The sequence below is a fragment of the Plecotus auritus genome (assembly GCF_963455305.1).
Source record: "Plecotus auritus genome assembly, chromosome: 1".
Taxonomy (NCBI): domain Eukaryota; kingdom Metazoa; phylum Chordata; class Mammalia; order Chiroptera; family Vespertilionidae; genus Plecotus; species Plecotus auritus.
The window spans coordinates 165,202,699-165,222,486 of NC_137770.1; the positions used below are offsets into that span (position 1 = coordinate 165,202,699).

At 54.1% G+C, this 19,788-nt stretch overlaps 1 protein-coding gene across 2 annotated transcripts in view; it reads left to right on the plus strand.

Annotated features, from left to right (window-relative positions):
• Positions 1 to 19,788, plus strand: part of ADARB2 (adenosine deaminase RNA specific B2 (inactive)) — a 438,045-nt gene that overhangs the window by 392,902 nt on the left and 25,355 nt on the right. For both annotated transcript variants that reach the window (XM_080665220.1, XM_080665221.1), the window contains 3 exons: positions 623 to 791; positions 5,882 to 6,033; positions 12,047 to 12,215. In XM_080665220.1, coding sequence (XP_080521346.1) covers positions 623 to 791; positions 5,882 to 6,033; positions 12,047 to 12,215 — 490 coding nt within the window. The remainder of the gene's footprint in view (positions 1 to 622; positions 792 to 5,881; positions 6,034 to 12,046; positions 12,216 to 19,788) is intronic.

Below are 19,788 nucleotides of genomic sequence, written 5' to 3' on the forward strand. Positions count from 1 at the left end.
TGTGCACAACATGTTCCCATCAGCAAATCTTTCCATTAGGATGCAATTCTCAGCCCACAGGACCAGGGGAAGGTGGTGGCAGGATTTCTGGAGTCACTGGGTAACCACATCGCATGTGGCCAGGCTGGGGGCTCTGCGCTCTTCGGAATTGCAACCCGAAACCCAGCAGCCCGCCAGCTTCCTCTCCCTCCAGATAGAGGGTGGCAGTGCTACTTGTTTGGTGGCTGGTCACCGCACTGACTTTTCCACCTTCTCTTCCCAGGACCCTGTCCATCAGATAGAGACCCCTCGGGTGCCCCTGCTGATCCTGGTTTGAGAAGTCAGTTGAGTTCTGGGAATGAGCACTTCACCTGGCGGTGCTGTCCTGAAACTAGGCGGGCACAGGTCACCCAGCACCTGCTGTAGCCCCGCAAAGCCCCGCCTCCCAGCAGCAGGGCAGTGCTCCTGGCCTGAGCTGTCTGCAGTCTAGTACAGTGAACGTGGAGGCTCACCGCTTAGAGATCTCAAAGCTGAGGGCGGCGGCCCCTGGGTGGGCTGAGGTGGGGGAGGGGCGGGGGAAGCAGAGTCACCCCATGGAGCAGGCAGTGCTCCGTGTTCTGACTGACGCCTTCTCTGCCCCCAGGCCTGGATGTCCGGCAAGCTCAGGTTGTTGTCCTGTCCTCAGGGACCAAGTGCATCAGCGGCGAGTACATCAGTGACCAGGGCCTGGTGGTCAACGACTGCCACGCAGAGACTGTGGCCCGGAGGGCGCTGCTCCACTTCCTGTACGCGCAGCTGGAGTTGCACCTCAGGTGAGCGCCGGTCCCAGGGGCGTGTGCACTGGGTGTGAGCTCGGGCTGGTGGCCAAGACCAGCTCTGGTGTTAGTCCCTGTAATAGGCATGGTGGATGGCTGCCCCTACTACACACGTTTTACCCAGATGGGTGGCGTCCTTCAAGCACCAGCAATGTTGCCGTACAGGATGGTCAAACGTTGAAATTGCAGACACCTCCCCTGGGATTCTTGGGCCTCCTTCCAGGAAACCGCAGCTTGCCCGTGAGTGACCGTGACTGTAGCAGACAATCTGCAAGGTGCACATTCCCTCACACATATGCCCACACATAGGAACATGCCTTGTCACACACCCATTCCATCCAATGACATTTTCTATTAAAACGTTCAGGGTGTCTTAGCTCAGGCTGCACCACAGCTTGGGGCCTTAATCACCGATGCTCAGAAGGAGGCTGGTCGTCCAGGGTCAAGGTGCCAGCAGCCCTCTTCCTGGTTTATAGACAGTGTCTTCTTGCTGAGTCTGCACATGGAGGGGTGAGGAAGCTCTCTGGGTCTCCTTTATAAGGGCGCTGATCCCATTATGGCTAAGACCCCACCTTCATGACCTAATCGCCTCCCAGAGGCCCACCTCCTAGTGTCAGCAAATGAGTTTGGGGGGCACACACATTCAGTGCATGGCAGAGGGTCTCTAGACGACAGCACAGCACACTGCTGTCAAGGCACAGGCAGCTGGTGCGATGCTCTCTTCATGGGACCAGAGTGCGTGCAGGGTCAAGGGCACTGTTCAGAAAGAGGGTGAGGGCCACAGCCACCCCATTGCTCCCCATGCTGCCGACTGCCATTCAGGTGACTCACCCAATGAACTCCACACACAAGGAGACGGCGGGAACTGCAGGCTGTCAGGAGGGGGCAGAGGCAGCTCCCAGAGGCAGCCCCAGTGGGTTTAAGGGAAGGCAATCGTCTTCCCACCGCCAGCTCCCAATTGCTCATCTCAGAACTAGCCTTGCATTTTACAAAGAAAGAAAACCTCCCAGAAAAGCTGTCTCTGGGAGATGGCGCTGTCCCTCCTGGAAGCAGAGTGGTGGCGAGGGAGCTGAGGGAGGGCACTGTGCTTGTTACCCAGAGCAACGCCCCGCTCCCTGGCCCACTGCGTCCCAGACGTGCCCGTGACATCGACACCCCAGCTCCATTTTGACCAAGTCGTGCCCACTTGAGAAGGGGCCACTTCTAGTACGTCCAGACTTTCACCTGCAACCTGCAGCACAGCTAGGGTTTGCACCTCCCGCTGCCGTGTCTGTCTCCTATTCTGACAATTTCTCAGCCAAGGACACTTGTTCAGAGAGAGGATTTCTTCTGCAAGACTAGCTGCTTCCTCTCTGACTCCGGGCTGCAAGACATCCTGCCCTTCAGCTTCCCTTCCCCAGGTCTCATCCCATCCCAGGCCACAGGGCTCAAATGCCACCAGACAAGCCCAGGCCAACTTCCCATTCCCCGCCAGCAGCTCTGAGTGCACCTGAAACATCGGCCAGGTTCAACTCCAGCCCTCTTCTGCACCCCACAGCGCTAGTGTGCCCCACCTCCCAGACCTTATGCCCGGCCACCACGACGGAAGTGGCCGGTGGTGGGCCTTAGATGCCGTCTCCTGCCTGCTGCTCCCTGAGCATGGCTTCAGGGGGCTGTTCTAAAAGCAGGTTCTGTCCAGACCCTGAGGAGGGTGCTCCCAAGTTGGGATGTCCCGTGTTCTGGCAGCCTGCTGGGGCCGCCAGGATGCCCTGCACTGGCATCTCCACAAAACAGAGGAGGAGAACTGCAGGTGCACATGAGCTTGTGCCCAGCTGTTTGGTCACCGTGACTTCATGGCTATGTCTTTGTCAGAAATGCTTCTTCTTGCCTCTCCAGCTGTTCTGCATCCTTTGAGACAGCATTTCTCCAAGCCATGGATTTGGGGCGCCAGGGGACAGGGAGTGAGTCCTGCATGCTGCAGGCATGTGCAGCAGCTGTGCAGGGGCAGGAAGGGCCAGAGCACGCCAGGCTGGCCCAGGGAAGCGATGCCTGACCCTGGGCAGTGAGCTGCAGCCCTGCCGTGGAAGTGGCCGGAGTTGAACGTGGGGGACAGAGCTGCAAATCTCTCCAAATGTGGGGAAGGGTTTCTCCTAAATCTCCAAGAACTCCAGCAGGAATATTTCCAAATATTCCTAACTTCTCTGTGTCACCAAAGACACAGAGCCCACGCGGACCTTGGGCTGGCTGCGTGGTGGCACCGAGCCACTGGCTGGCAGGGGTTCAGCCCCACCCCACCCCCGGGGGGAGGGTTAAGCAAAGGTTGAAGAAAGCCAACAAAAGGCAGCGAGTCACAAACAGCCACCCAGCAGGCCAGGCTCTGCGTTTGCTCCAAGGTTGGTGGTGGCATTTTGAGAGAGTGAGGGGGGCCTGGCCATGGAAGGAGCAGAGGCAAGGAAGCAGAAGGCTGGTGGGGTGCCTCCAGGGCTTCCTGGGGAGAGAATGTCTGTCCTGCTGCCTGTGTGAGCTCAGATCCCGCAGAACAGAATCCATCACCAATGGGGCAGGACGTGTGAAAGCAGCCAGAGTGGCAGGAGCAGGGGTGCCGGTGAGAGTGGGCAGGAAGCAGGGAGGCTGTGCCAGTGAGAGTGGGCAGGAAGCAGGGAGGCTGTGCCGGTGACAGTGGGCAGGAAGCAGGGTGCCTATACCAGTGAGAGTGGGGTCTGGGGGGGAGCAGCCAGGCCGGCTCAGCACCCAGTGGGGCCTCAGCACCTCAGGGATCCAGTAGTGTGATGACTGTGGGAGACATCCAGGGCAGGGGGCGTGCCCTCAAAGGCTGCAGGCCCTCGGTGCTGGAGCACCCCCTGGCCGTGGCTAGACGCAGAACAAGTGGGTCCGTGCACTGGGTTCCTCACTGGCTGGCAGCCAAGCTATGCCTCCTTCAAGTTCCCTTCTCCTGTGGATACAGAAACGTGGTGCCCAAGGAGGCCATGCAAAACCCACAGTGCCCGCAAGACAGTGAATCCGCAGGCTTACACACATACCCACCAGAGCCGGGCTGACAGTGAACCCGCAGCCTTACATGCATACCCACCAGGGCCGGGCTGACAGTGAATCCGCAGGCTCACACACATACCCACCAGGGCCGGGCTGACAGTGAATCCGCAGGCTCACACACATACCCACCAGAGCCGGGCTGACAGTGAATCCGCAGCCTTACACACATACCCACCAGGGCCGGACTGACAGTGAATCCGCAGACTCACACATATACCCACCAGAGCTGGGCTGACAGTGAATCCGCAGGCTCACACGCATACCCACCAGAGCCGGGCTGACAGTGAACCTGCAGCCTTACATGCATACCCACCAGGGCCGGGCTGACAGTGAATCCGCAGGCTCACACACATACCCACCAGGGCCGGGCTGACAGTGAATCCGCAGGCTCACACGCATACCCACCAGAGCTGGGCTGACAGTGAATCCGCAGGCTCACACACATACCCACCAGGGCCGGGCTGACAGTGAATCCGCAGGCTCACACACATACCCACCAGGGCCGGGCTGACAGTGAATCCGCTGGCTCACACGCATACCCACCAGGGCCGGGCTGACAGTGAATCCGCAGGCTCACACACATACCCACCACAGCCGGGCTGACAGTGAATCCGCAGGCTCACACGCATACCCACCAGAGCTGGGCTGACAGTGAATCCGCAGGCTCACACACATACCCACCAGAGCCGGGCTGACAGTGAATCCGCAGGCTCACACACATACCCACCAGAGCCGGGCTGACAGTGAATCCGCAGGCTCACACACATACCCACCAGGGCCGGGCTGACAGTGAATCCGCAGGCTCACACGCATACCCACCAGAGCTGGGCTGACAGTGAATCCGCAGGCTCACACACATACCCACCACGGCCGGGCTGACAGTGAATCCGCAGGCTCACACACATACCCACCAGACCGGGCTGACAGTGAATCCGCAGGCTCACACACATACCCACCAGGGCCGGGCTGACAGTGAATCTGCAGGCTCACACGCATACCCAGGAGAGCCGGGCTGACAGTGAATCCGCAGGCTCACACACATACCCACCAGACCGGGCTGACAGTGAATCCGCAGGCTCACACACATACCCACCAGGGCCGGGCTGACAGTGAATCTGCAGGCTCACACGCATACCCACCAGGGCCGGGCTGACAGTGAATCCGCAGGCTCACACACATACCCACCACAGCCGGGCTGACAGTGAATCTGCAGGCTCACACGCATACCCAGGAGAGCCGGGCTGACAGTGAATCCGCAGGCTCACACGCATACCCACCAGGGCCGGGCTGACAGTGAATCCGCAGGCTCACACACATACCCACCAGGGCCGGGCTGACAGTGAATCCGCAGGCCCACACGCATACCCACCAGGGCCGGCTGACAGTGAATCCGCAGGCTCACACGCATACCCACCAGGGCCGGGCTGACAGTGAATCCGCAGGCTCACACACATACCCACCAGACCGGGCTGACAGTGAATCCGCAGGCTCACACACATACCCACCAGAGCCGGGCTGACAGTGAATCCGCAGGCTCACACGCATACCCACCAGAGCTGGGCTGACTGTGAATCCGCAGGCTCACACACATACCCACCAGGACCGGGCTGACAGTGAATCCGCAGGCCCACACACATACCCACCAGGGCCGGGCTGACAGTGAATCCGCAGGCTCACACACATACCCACCACAGCCGGGCTGACACTGAATCCGCAGGCTCACACACATACCCACCAGGGCCGGGCTGACAGTGAATCCGCAGGCTCACACACATACCCACCACAGCCGGGCTGACAGTGAATCCGCAGGCTCACACGCATACCCACGAGAGTCGGGCTTGGGGAAAGATCAGCCCGGATGTGAATGTTGGGGGAGGCAGACAGGACGAGTTTCCACTCCGTGTGCCTTCACATGGTTTGCCCTACTCTAGAAGTTTCCATGCAAGGGTGAAGAGGAAAAAACAGGGAATAACAACAAAATGGGACAAAAGCACCCCCAATCAGGAAGTGTCCATCTGGTCCACAGTCGTGACTCAGCCCCTTTCTGCCCCCAGCAAGCGGCGAGAGGACTGGGAGCGCTCCATATTCGTGCGGCTGAAGGACGGCGGCTACCGGCTGAGGGACAACACCCTGTTCCACCTGTACGTGAGCACGTCCCCCTGCGGAGACGCGCGCCTCCACTCGCCCTACGAAATCACCAAGGACCGTAAGCGACGGCATTTTTATCCTTTTCACCAGCCCATGCTCTCCTGGGTTGGGGACTCGGTCCCAGGCTCTCTGTGCCCAGACCCCACGTGTGTGGTGTGGCCGGGCCCTGAGACGCTGGACACAGGTGGTGTCTGCCATCCTGTGTAGTCATCCCTCTCAAAGATCAGTCTGAGAGCCCCGGTCACGGGAGAAGAGTGATGTGAAATCTAAAGTTAGCTCTTTCATTGCATGGGTCCCCACTCCATCTCAATTGGTCAGAAACTCCCTGTCCCAACTGGAGGACAGGATGAAAGAGGACGGGGACCAGGATTTCACGGAGTGGCAGCACACTCAAGCTGCTTTGTTTGCCTTCTTTTGCATCTTTGGGAGAATAAAACTCCGTTTTTTAGCAAAGCTTGATGCCAGGCAACAAAGACACCCCCCAGGGTAGCTGGCACCACCCACAGAGTTTGTGCTGACCCCCTCGCGAGACCTGCCCTCTGGGGGCTTCTCAGAGCAGGTGCCCGCAGGCCCACTCACCTCCACCACCACGGAGGGCGCCGCGTTCCAGAGTGGAGGACACAGCGGGGTCTTCGTGTGGGTCTGAGGGTCAGTGTCTCCGTGTGTAATAAAAAGTGTGCAGCTAAGAAAGTCTAAGACTGATAGTATGTGTGTATATATTGTGCACACACACCACACACATGCACATGCATGCACACCCTCCCAGAAACTGCATGAGGCAACTCTCCTGACGTAGGCCTTCCATTAAATGTATGTGCGCGATGAGAGATCTGCTCCTAATGAATGGTGGAGGCTGAGGGGAAAAACTCTGTTCCACCTGTGGGTGAACCGACCTTCATGACCTCATCTGAACCAAATTACCTCCCCAAGACCCCTCCTCCTAATACCATCTCACTGGGGGTTAGGGCTTCAACATGAGAACTGGAGGAGCACAAACATTTGGTCCATACAACACCCCCATGGAAAGTAAGTGGAAGAGCCAAGTGTAATGAGAAGCAAGAGAGAGGAATCCACTAAGTACCCGGAACCTTTCCAGGTGCTGCCCCGGCGTGAGAGGTTGGCTGGGGCCTGGGCCCCGCGGTGGACGCAGCCCTGCCTCCGAGGAAAGAGTTCTGCCGGCCGCAGCCCGCTGGAGTCACACCGGGGTCCCTTCACTCCCACGCCAGCTCAGAAAGAGAAAGAGGGAAAAATAACACCAAATCGTTCATTTTTCTTGAGAGGTTCATCAGACCAGATCTGCAGGACCCCAGCGCCGCCCCCCGCCCCACCTCCCATAGCACTGTGAAATGTGGTCCATTTAGCTACTGGAATTATCTTTCCATTTTCACTTGAAAGGTTTGGCATCATGAAGACCCAGACAAGGGCCCTCAGGGTCTGGGGGGAGGCCCTGCAGACATGTGGGGCCAGCCCTATCATCCAGCCTCCTCCCAGCGGGAGCCCCCATCCCGCTGAGCCTACTGGTCCCCGCAGAGGGGCAGTTCTAGCTCATTGGGCTCCCGCCCCTGCACTTCGGGCACCTGCTGCGGCCTCCCCAGCCCTTGACTCCAACTTGCAAAGCCAGGGGTTTAGAAAAACAAAACAGATATGTCTCCGATACACCCTGGGGTTTGCTTCCAGACACAGGCATCTTTCATTTCATGGTGCTTTTTGGAAGTGACAGGTGCTGCTGAGGGGGGAAATAAAGCATCTCCTCACATTTTGTCCGCAGATGTGCCAGGCAAAAGTGAGGTGCAGCACCCGAGTTATTGAGGCTGGCATTTCTCCCAGTGCATCCTACTGGGGACGCTGAGGAGGGGCCCCTGGCCAGCTTGTCCTGCAGACCATCTGCCCAGAGTCCTACCACCATCATCATCCCCATCATCGTGATCACCATCCTCAGCTTCACCACCATCACCTTCCCTCACCCGTTCAGTAAGGGCAGGGAACCCAAATTCCTGCTTGGAAGGGCAGGACCTCCCGGGAAGTTTCTAAACATGCAGGTTCCTGCCACCTGCGCTTTCCCCAATATTCTGGTACATTTGGTGTGGTGGGGCCCCAGGGTCTGTACTTTCAACATTCCCCCGGTGCTTCTGGGGATAAGAATCACCCATGTTTTGAGCCACCAGATTGGAAACCCCTAACCTGCCCCCTGCCCCGATTGGGCGTGTATCTCCTGCCGGTGTCGTGGGAAGGTCTGCATGCTCAGCGCGTCTGCTGGGGTCTCTGCGAAGGCCAGGCAGACATGGCGGCAGCAAGGCTTTTACCGGTGGGGCCAGAGCAGCTGCAGCCACAGGCTCTGCCTGCGTAGGTCTTGATCTGACACTCTCAGAGTGACTAGCGGGAGGAGGCCAGGCCCCACCAGGATGATTCTGCTTCCTAAGCAGCTCTGGGGGCCTGGGCTGGACCCAAGGCAGTGCTGACAAGACCCTGAGCTGACCAGGGTGATGCTGGGCACTTCCCTGTGGCTGAGCTATTGTAGGACAACTATTGTCCTCCCTCTAGCTCACCAATATTCTTAATTCAAAGTTCTCTCCCTTGGCATGTTCTTAAATAGCCTGATAAATTCCATTCTTACTGCATGTTCCCAAGAATTTAATAGCTTAGTGCAATTCTCCAACCTGTTTCACACAAGATGCCACAAGAAAGAGCACAGTTGTGTCATATCTTACATTCGTGTGCTAAATGCCTCCTATGTCCTATCCCAAGTATTGTGCATTAGGGCAGTTCAAGAAATAAGCCCAAATCCCATAGGAAGTCAGGGAACCTAAGATGTGCTTCCTGAAGTCCCTGTCTTCAGGTTTGCCTGCTGAGTTACAGAAACACGCCCTATGTGTCTGTGCATCGTACGATTAATGAATGTAAATGGCCTCATTATTCACTATCCTCACACACTGTCTTCATCAAGTAAGACAAAGGACACCCACAGGATCACATGACAAATACTGTGACATTATTAAAATAAATTCTAGATGGCTTCACAGGTATACTTTCTAGGATATGCCTTTTGAAGATGACTTGAAACTTAAAAGTTTATTTGGTGTTTAAAAGCATGTTCTTTCTTTCCTATACCTGTTTTCCCATGTCCAGCTCTCTTTCTCTCCCCTATTGCCTCGCAGCAACCGTGTGTCACTTTTTAGCTAGACCTTGGCTCCTAGGTGGATTTCTTCAATTGCAATTTATCTCCCCCTCTCATTGATTCTCTTCTAAAAATAAAATATTCACCTAACAGTTTCCTAAAGCATATTACCACCCTCACCCTATCATAACATCAGTCTCCAAAGGTAAAGGTTTAGATTAATAAATACCATAATGAAGAGTCTGGTGACTTGGACAATTAGAATTAGACTAGAATATACTCATGGATTTGGGAGTGTACACCGCGTGGCCACATTATGATGATCTCTGAACACATAATAATCTGACCACTCAGAGTGTGTGTGTGTGTGTGTGTGTGTGTGCGCGCGCACGCGTGTGTATATTAGAGGCCCGGTGCATGAATTCGTGCATGGGTGGGGTCTGGCCAGCCTGGCCAGGGGGAGGAGACATGGGCGGTTGGCCGGCCTGCCTGCTGGTCGAACTCCTGGTCGAGGGGACAATTTGCATATTAGCCTTTTATTATATAGGATATACACTGAGTGACCAGATTATTATGCATTCAGGGATCATAATAATCTGGCCACTCAGTGTATATGTGTGCACAGCAGGCAGGACTTTCACGTTTCACATCTCTGCTGTAGGGAGTACCGCAAACTCACTACAGGTTGTTGAAGTTCCATTCCCTGCAGTTTCTGGTTCACTTGGCATTTTGTTCTGCTTGAAGGAGCATCTCAACTCTCTCCTGCCTCTCACCATTAGGCACGAGAGAGCCAGAGGAAAGGGCTCTGTAAGATCATCAACACTCAGAGCCCAGGGACTGATCATGCTCATCGGGAAGCTGGTAGAGAAGGCAGCCTGAGAGTTAACACCTTCAAAATAAACACTTCTCAGGAGCCTCTCCTGCACCTGACTCTTAAGGAAACATTATGCGCCCGAAAACTTTGGGTTAGCTCCTGAAACCAGCTGTTAAGTGAAGCCAGGCCTCCCTGTTGCTATGGCATTATTGACAGTAGGGTCTATTTCATGGGAAGTTAGTTGTGCAGAAGAAGGAATAAAATTTGAGAAAACCCTACAATATAATAGGTACTTTCAAGATCTGGAAAATGGCACAGTAGTGGAAACATTAAGAGAATGTTATGAATACTATAATTCCCAGAAAGAGAGGGACAGCAAGTACCATATTCCCTGAGAAAACATCCCCCACATGGAAGAGGCAAGGTACTAACATGTGATAAACTGTGGAAACTGTTAGGTATGCTTGTCCCCCACTCTCCCAAGGCTGCCGGCCATAAGAAGTGATGTGATATAAAGACCCCTCCTGGACAGTGTAAAAAGCTAGGTCAAACCAAAGAGGGTGTCATGTGTTTTTGATTGATGTGAACCATTTTATGTTCAATTTGTCATTATCACTCTCATCATCTTTGTCATGATCAACATCATCATCATGATCACCATCAGCATCATCACCATCACCATCATTACTATCATGATCGTCATCATCACCATCATCAGCTTCACCATCACCATTGTCATCACCATTACCACCATCATCATCATTACTGTCATCAGCATTGTCACCGTCATCATCATCATCGTCACTGTCATGATTCATGGTGCCACTTAAAGCGGCAACGAAGCGGGAGGGCTGGGTGTTCCTTGGCTGTGCCCACCCAGGCTCAGCCTCTGACCTTGGTTCTTCCTTCTGTGGATGACACACAGACCAGTCCGAACTGGATCTCATCAAGTACTCACTTGGTAGCAGGATCACAAAGCAATCTGAAACCTCTTGAATAGTTACTTTCTCTGAGAATTATGGCAATCTTTCTTCCCACAAGATGGCCTTGGGGTACTACAGTTATGTAGTAAAAGAACTTCAGCTCTTAGAAATGAGAAAACATAGTGGAAGTTACTTTGAAATCTGTTAGAGAAGGTGCCTGCATAAACATGCATGTTATTTATTATTTGATGTCTTCGGTAAGGATACATAAAAGAGAAATCCCATCTCCACAACTTCTAAAACAAAAAATTGAAGCTTTTTAGCTCATGCTGGTTCTCCAGATAACTATGGGTGTGTGTGTGTGTGTGTGTGTGTGTGTGTGTGTGTGTGTGTGTGTGTAGAGGGTTCTGGAAAGGAAAAGAGAAAAAAATGCAGAGCACAGGCATTAGGGACGCACAGGGACCCATCCCTAGGCTCTGTCACCTCATTCCTGGGCACAGCAGACCACTGCCTCACACAGCCCAGCCCTTCAGTAACAGCCGGCACTGTCCCAGCTCATGTCATCCCCACAGCCTAGGAGGCAGGCACCAGTATTACCCCAACTTTAATATGAAATCACTGTGTCACCATGGTTTTAAGCAACACTCCCAATGCCATGCAGCTAGGACACGATAGGGCCAACATTAAAACCCAGACCAGGGAGGGCAGACCACAGCCCTCAGACCAATCCCGCCCACTGTCTTTTCTGTGTGGCCCATGAACTAAGCATGGTTTCATATGTTTAGATGCCTGAAAGGGTGACAAGAATAATACTTCATGACATGTGAAAATGACAGAACTCAAACCTCAGTGTGAATAGTGAGCGGGAACGCAGCCCCTGGCTGTGCTGGCCCGGCTGCTGCTCCGTGCCTGGGGCAGAGCTGAGGGCTGTGACCAAATGACAGCAGCACCTCAGACACCTGCTGTCGGCCTTTTCCCGGCAGGGGGCCGAGCCGCTCCAGGGGTAGTGCCCTGGGGCCCAGCTCTTCACCATGTCACTGTGGGAGAGAAGAACTTCCTCCTGCCCTGGCGCTGACTTGTGCTTCCCTGTCCTAACACATCGGCAGTGACACTTGAGATGTTTCTGAGAGCAGACCTCCCCCTCCCTCCAAGCTGGGAGCCTGTGTGTCTCTGGGCAAACAGGCGCCAGCCACCTCTCACACCACCTCTTATCTCCTAGTGACCAGCAGCAAACACATCGTCAGGAAGTTCCGCGGGCACCTGCGCACGAAGATTGAGTCTGGGGAGGGGACCGTGCCGGTCCGGGGCCCCGGCTCCGTGCAGACCTGGGACGGCATCCTGCTGGGTGAGCAGCTCATCACCATGTCCTGCACAGACAAGATCGCCAGGTAACCGCCCCTCCCCCTCCGGCAGCCCGAGCGAGCGACAGCTGCTCGGGTGAGGGCCTGTCCCTCCCTCACAGATCACTCTCTGAGTTCCATGTGTTCCCAGAGAGGGTGCCCTGAGCGGGTATATGCCTGTCAAGTCCAAGCTGCCACTGCAAACACGCACAAAAACACACAGGGCAGGTGCGGGTCCCCGTCTGACGGGCTGGGCACCACCAGGCTCACGGGATGGTTGGGAGGCAAGGCGGGCCCTCCACTCAGCCCGCCTGTGCTCAGCACACCCAGTCCCACTTTGCCTCACACACACACACAGCCCTCCTGGGACACCCTGTCCCCCAGTGTGGGGAATGCCCTCTGGGGTTCTGAACTTCCCTGAAACCTGACAGATGTGTGAGAAACTCGCCACCTGTGCTGTGGGCTGGGAGGCCCCCACCCATGAGGTGGATTTTTAGAAGGTGTCCTCCAAAGGCCCCCCTGGAGGCTCTCCGGGGAATCAGCCCAGCCAGCAGGGGGAGAAGGACTTGCAGGCGCGTAGTCTCAGGAGACACTCCACAGTCACGGTGAATAGACTCCCAGGAGTGTGTGGAAAACAGGCCCCGCCCCTTGCGGGGAGGGAAGAGGCCCCTAGGGGGAGTCAGCCGCCCCTCTCCCCGCTGTGGTGATAACAGTGAGGTGATGCTGAAAAACCTGTGTTAAGAGTGAATCAGAACTTCTTTTGGAAACCTGGAGGGATTCGCTATTCAGTAATCTATCAACCAAGTAAAAGCAGTGCAGTCTCATCAAACGTGGTCCCACTTCCAGCCACGTTGCCCCCGGGATGCTCCACGTGGGAAGTCCTGGGGTCAAACCTCAGCAGATGAGAAGGCTGCTCTCACGTTTAGGGAGGGTGAGGTGGGGGAGGAATGCCAGGGCAGCGTCTCAAACCCCCCAACCACGGGAGGACTGGGAGTAGGGTGAGGGGGCCGGGTGCCCACAGCTCCCGGGCCACAGGCACTGTCCCAAGCGTGTTCCCAGCACTTGGACCCCCACGAGCTGGGATTGTCTGTCCTTTTTCTACTCAAAGAGTATTTTACATAGGCCTGGCATGTCCCTCTGCTCCGGAAACATGTGCTAAGGGTTGAATGAGTTCTTTACCTGTCATAACTGAAATTATTCATCCAATGGCCACCTTTCTCCTAGACACCAGAGAGAGAGCAGTCAGAGGCGGCAGCAAGGGTAAGGGTCCCTCCGTGGACTCAGGGGCAGGGCAGCTCCAGGGTGGGGGGCAAGAGCCACAGGTGCTGCAGACCCTGCTGAGGCCCTGCCTTCTCAGGGCCTCCCTCCCAGCTCTCCTAACAGCTCCGCCCTGAGGACAGGGGATCTGAATTCTCACTGGAATTGCCAAAAGGCTGCAGGAGAGACAGGGCCATTTGCTTCCCAGGTTGAGAGCATCCAGCCCAGCAGAGGCGACAGGAGGGCCTAATGACAATAAGCCAAAGCACTGACTCTGCATCTTCGGAAACAGCCGCTGTCCTCAGCCAGCACGTCTTTCAGAACAAGATGTGTTCCTACTGTGTGATAGTTTCACCTGCTCAAGAGGCCGGAAAAGAGAGCCCTTTTCACCTGAACTGAAATTCTCTTGGTCACATGGGATCCTATCTAAATTAACTCCCTAGAAAAACGAAGTGAACTAATGCTGTAAAATTGAAAGTTCATTGTCTCTGGGATCTTAAACGTCAATAGACAGCAAATTAAACGCGGCTACAGAACCCACATTGCATTTGCTGTCATGGGTCTGCCGGGGGTGATGTAGCTGCTCAGAGTCAGGTTCTGCTCTTTCTAATAAAACCTACTGGGACAACGAAGTCCACAGTGCGCCCTCCCAGAGCACTCAGACAGTGCCCGGTGAGAAAGACTGGCATGCTGTTGAGGAAGAGTTCAGGTGTGCGGACCTGGTGGCCTCTGGGCTCTGGGCCGCTGGGGACAGCCCTCCCTGAATGGATCCGAGAATCCACCCACAGTGCCAGGTGGATTTGAGCTCAGTGGGGAGTCTCTCACGCACCTAGTTCTGGCCCCCAAATCTAGTGGCGACACACCAAGAACCACCGTGAGGTGGGGAGGACCTAGAGGAGGGGTTGGCCCCAAGTTCCTTCTCCCCCTCACTTGGTCCCCAAGAGCCCACCCCTTCCTACTGCTTCCTTGTCATTTGTTTTCTCCCTCACCCTTTCCTTTCCCCTTTCTCTGTCGTTCTTTCTCTCTGTCTATCTGTCTCTCTGGGTGTCTCTGTCTGTCTCTCTATTCTCTATCTCTGTCTCTCTGACTCTCTCTGTTTCTGCATCTGTCTGTCTCTGTTGATCTCTATCTCTCTGTCTCTGCTGCCTATTTCTGTCTGTCTCTCTCTCCCTCTGTCTCTGTCTCTCTCCCATCCATCTCTGCCCTGGACACGCTGCCACCTCTGCCTCTTCTCACACTTCACGTTCACACGGCCGGCCTCCCACCAGCCCACCCCCCACCCAGGACCTTGCCCTGCAGGCTCCATCCCCAATGCTGACACGCCAGGAATTCCTTGTACTGTTGGCTCCTGCGTGTGGCGGCTCCTGTGTCTAAAGAGGGTCTGTGCACCACAGTGAGGTGCACGTGTGGCTCCTCAATGGCACTTGTTGGTGATGACGAGGAGGGGTGATGACCAGGAGGAGGGGTGATGAGGAGGAGGAGGAGAAGGGGTGCTGACGAGGAGGAGGGGTGCTGATGAGGAGGAGGGGTGCTGACGAGGAGGAGGATAAAGAAGGAAAATGCCACCAGTGGCAAAGGGTCCTGCCTGTGCCAGGCCCGGGCAGCTGACAGCCTCCTCACCTTGGCGTGTGGTGTCTGCACATCCACCAGAGTCAGACCCGGCACGAGGCGAGGACATAGCGCCGAGGCACCAGCTATCTGAGAGCGGGGCCACCGTCGCCACTTTTGAGCGGGAGCATATGTTAAGCTAATGATTCAGACCAGAAGCATCTGTGGCGTGCATTATTTGTGCACAGGCTTCAAAAAGAGACCATCTGAGACCGTGTGTTCATCTGTCCTCTGCAGAATCAAAAATTAAACCTAGGGTTTAGGTAATGTTCCAAACAAAAGACCCTTCGTCCACAAATGCAGACAAACTATTCCAGCTCAGCAAGTGGAGGGTGAAGAACACAGAGATGTGGAAGTCACGGTCCCTCCTTCCAGAATCTACGTGACGGCAGCAGGACACGCATGGCTATAAAACCTAGAACCAGGATGCACTGTACCCGGCACGGGGCATGCTGGAGCCAGCGTGGTCCACCAGAGTTGGTCATTTTAAGGCAATTTTGAAAGGCAATTTCAAAATTTAATTGAAATTAGATTAAGGCAATTTTGAAAGGCAATTTCAAAGGTTAATAGTTAAACACGGCCATTATTAAAAATTAAACTATGTAAACTTACAACTAAATGTGTTATATTAAAACAAAGGCAATAAATACCCAAATTTCACTCCTTTCCTAATTATTTTACCACATTTTTTATTACTTTTGCTCTTGGAGTTATTAGCACCCACTGTGTCTACAGGGCGAGATGCGTGCCACTGCTCATCTCCACCCAAACCTGCGCTCAGTGACAGCACGCTGGAATTTACTTGAAGTCGGCCACAGGGATGGTATTTACACCATGGAAACTGGCAAGACCTACAAATCAGTGTCTTTTTTCCTTTCTTTTTTGAGCCAACTGTTACCAGCCTACCACTGAATGTCAGTGTCATGAGGAGTCTTAAACTTGTGTGCAGAGTCTGGAAATAGCATGTTTAAGGCTGGCTCTGCTGTCTGTCCTCTCTGTCGGGGGACAGTGTGAATTCACGGATCAGGAGCCCAGACTCGGTGTGTGTGAGGGCTGAACACAGGACAGTGGGACTGGACAGACCCCTTTAACTCACAGGCTTGCGAAACTAGCCGCGGCCATGCAGGGATGGCCCTTGTCCCACCTCGGTGGGGAAACAGAAGCCACAAGTGAAAACCCACCTCCAGCTCTCCCACACTTTGCAAGAAAGTCGTCATCCCATTCCTCATCCTCGCTGCATCCAGCCTCTCGCTTCTCTGGGGCCTCCCCCGCCACGCGCCTCCCGCCTGCCTCCCGCCGCCACACCTCCCTGTCGTTCTGCACCCTCTGCCGGAAGCAGACCATGTCATCATCACATCAGCTCATCTTTCTCATCCTCAGAAATAAATCCCGAAGCCCAACGCACTCCTGGAGCTGCAGCTGGAGACTCTCTCTAAGCCGGTCTCCGGAGAGCACTGTCCACGCTCACCTGGCTCTCCATGAGCCTCTGGCCTCCTCTGCACCGCTGGCGGTCACGGTCACCGAGCTCAGGAAGGGAGCCCCTGCCCTCCTCCCAGGCCCCTGGGGCAGGTGGCTCCTTCCACGTGGGGCGGGCCCAGGGCCTGATCCCTGAGGGCAGAGGCTCCGGCTTCTACTCAGCACCCAGTCCGGGCCGCCTCCCGCCCAGTGACCTCCGTGGCTCACGTCCCATCAGCACCTTGCACACGGGCACGCGGACCGAGGAGACGGCGAGCAGTGGGCCGTGGACTCAGGGACAGGTGGGTGAAAGGCTGTCCTAACAGGCGGCCAGGCGGCGTTTAATCCCCCAAAGGCGCGTCAGGGATGCCGAGCGGTGGAGATAGAGCCGGGTGCTGGTAGAGCCGCTCAGCGCTGCGCTTGTGGCTGACATGGCGCTAGCCCTCGACAACAACCGAGACCTGTATCGATCATGGAGCATGAATACTCGGGAAGACAGAGGCTTGCTCTGACTTTCAATCATACCGTCTGTGTGATTGAAACGCTATGCTCCTCTGCACCCCTCACGGGATGCAGACGCTGTACGGAGGGCCGGCACAGGAAATACGGGGTGAACGAAACCTGCTCTTCAGAATGGCCACCACGGGAACTGTGAGTGCTGTGGCAGCACAGAGCCGCCCGGGAGCTGACACCGCGGCCCTCGCAGCGCCCCCTGCAGACGGCCTTGGATAGGTGCACACCGCGTCTTCTGCCAGCTCCCTAAGGTCTGCCCTTCTCAGTGGCCAAAGCGAAGAAGTTACGTGCGCTGCCCATAAACATCAGGGACGTGTCTATCACCAACGAAAACAACTGGCTTCCTTTCCCAGGAAATCTCTGAGGACCTTACCCCACCTGCTGCCAGGAGCCCACAGCCAGACGCACTTAGTGATTTAGGAAGGTCTCCCTGAACACAGGCAGTTTCATTTCGCAGCCAGGAACCAGGAGTGTGAGGCGGACTGCCTTCAGCGCCTATTCCGTGTGACGCTGATGTATTAAAATGACAGTCAGTGAATAAAACCATGTCTTTAATTAAGGTAGGGGAGATGCATCCACTATGCAGATTTGTAATTCTCTTTGCAAACCATCCCTTTGACGTCGGTGAAAAATGAACTGAAGCGCTTATCTCAGAAGATCTAAGAGCCTACACAGTTCGGTTATTTCCCACCTACAGATCAAAAGTAATGCACAGGTCTCGCCGTCTGGATCAATAATTCCTAAGTAATAATATAAATTAGACCACAACAGGCATTCTGAGTATGGAATCCCATGAATAACAATTGATACCATTTTACAATGTCAGTAGTAAGGCAGGTTTACAGGAAAACATGTTATAGAAGCCCTGAAACTTTCACAGTGGCCTAAATGAGCCATAAAACCTGGCAGAGAGACTTCCTAGAGTTCCATCAATGGGATCATTTTCCCCATTCCCTTACATGTCAGCTAATGTTTCCAATTACCCTCCCCTTGGTCCTCTCTGCCCTGGCTTTGGGACACTCTATAACCCCCGGCTACAGTCATGAGTCTTCAGGAAGTAGGTGTGATGGAAAAGGGTGACGGCTTAACTGATGGGGCTCACGTCTGTCTCCATTCTTTATCAAGGTTAGCACCCCACTAAAAATAAGGCCAATCCCCTAAGCATTGATTTCCTGCACTTTTTTCACAAGACCTTTATTTACGTTTCTTGGGAAACACTTAATGAACAAATTTCTCTCCATCATAAGTAAAAAGGTCAGCTCGCATGCGCAAGTGGGAGACTTGCACAGCCCCTCTGTCCGTAGACAACGTTCCTCCCCACTCAGGAAAATCCTGAGCTGTCACTAGACCTGCTCCCCCTGATGCACCTTGGCCACCGCCCCGCTCAGGGATCCAGATCAACGACAGGTGGGGGCACTCGCTCAAAAGGGCAGGACCCCATCCTGCACAGCTTCTCGAGGTCCCACCTGCCTCTGCACCAAGAACCTCACCAATTACTCATCCTTGGCCCCAAAGGACTGCTTTCACCTGATAAGAACCCGGTCTTCTGAAGCTGTGCACCTGCAGACGCCCATTTTCCACAATGTTTTCAATTTCTCTAAGTCCAGTACTCAAGGTGACGGACTCTCCAAGGTGAACAGGGCTGCTGTTAATGATATTGTTGTTCAACACATTTCAAAGACCTGGGCCCAAGGCCAGGGGAACATGTGTGATGTGCCAGGTGTGTCCACTAGTTGGCACAGCTAATGAGGCCTGCTTTCTTGAATGCCTTGGTCAGAAAGCAGGCTGGTCCCCAGGCTTCCTGAGCACAGTCACACTCAGCTCCTTTGGCAGCAATGCCTGGGACAGCACTGTGCAGTGGGAGGTGGGAGGTGCCACCCACAGCCAACCGGACGCGAACATAGCATCCTGAGTTGCAGCCAGAGCTCTTTCTCCCCCTTCGATGGGAAAACACCCCGGAATCTTGAAGTGGGCTACAACAGATAAGTTGTTCTTCCTTTAAGAATAATGTTTACTTTGAACGTGGCCGAAAACAAAGTCTTATTTCTTTTCTTATGAACAGAGTCATTGGAATTAACAGGAAAATTCTTAGGCCATGAGTCTTTTGATAGTGAAATAACTTCTCCTTTCTGGACTTTTGGTCAAAAAGAAATTTTAGTTAAAACCCTGGAGCTAAAGACCACCTTGAAGATAAAAGCCGTTTCATATGATTCTTATGGGTTAACTGGCTTTGCGCCAACAGCAAAGCAAGGCCACAAAGTCCCATGGCCACAGACAGCCCTGCACGCCCTGGAGCTGGTCCTGGTGAAAGGGGAACAACGGAAACAGCATTAGGAGATCCACTCGTCACCGCTGGAAAACCAGCTCCAAGCAGGCGGTTCCCCATTAAAAAGTAAAAGACAATAAGAAAAAAATTAAAGAAGATGAAAATCAGGAAGTAACCAATTAGCCAATTCCCAATAGCAGAAAATAGCAGTCAGCTTTTACATTTGCGTTAATCTTTTTTCCTAAATGCACATTTTTCCTGTTGTCAGGATTTTGCTGCTTAGAGCAGTTTTCTCAAAAGCCATTGCTTAATGCTACAATCATGGCTCCTTTTAAAATATAACCTTAATCAATGTAACACTGTGTCTCATCATGTGTCTATAGCATTGTACATACATTGTCTCATATTATGTCTATAACAGTGTACATACATTGTCTCATATTATGTCTATAACATTGTGTGTAACATTGTGTCTCATATTGTAACTACAACATTGTATATTACATGTATCTCATAAGCCGT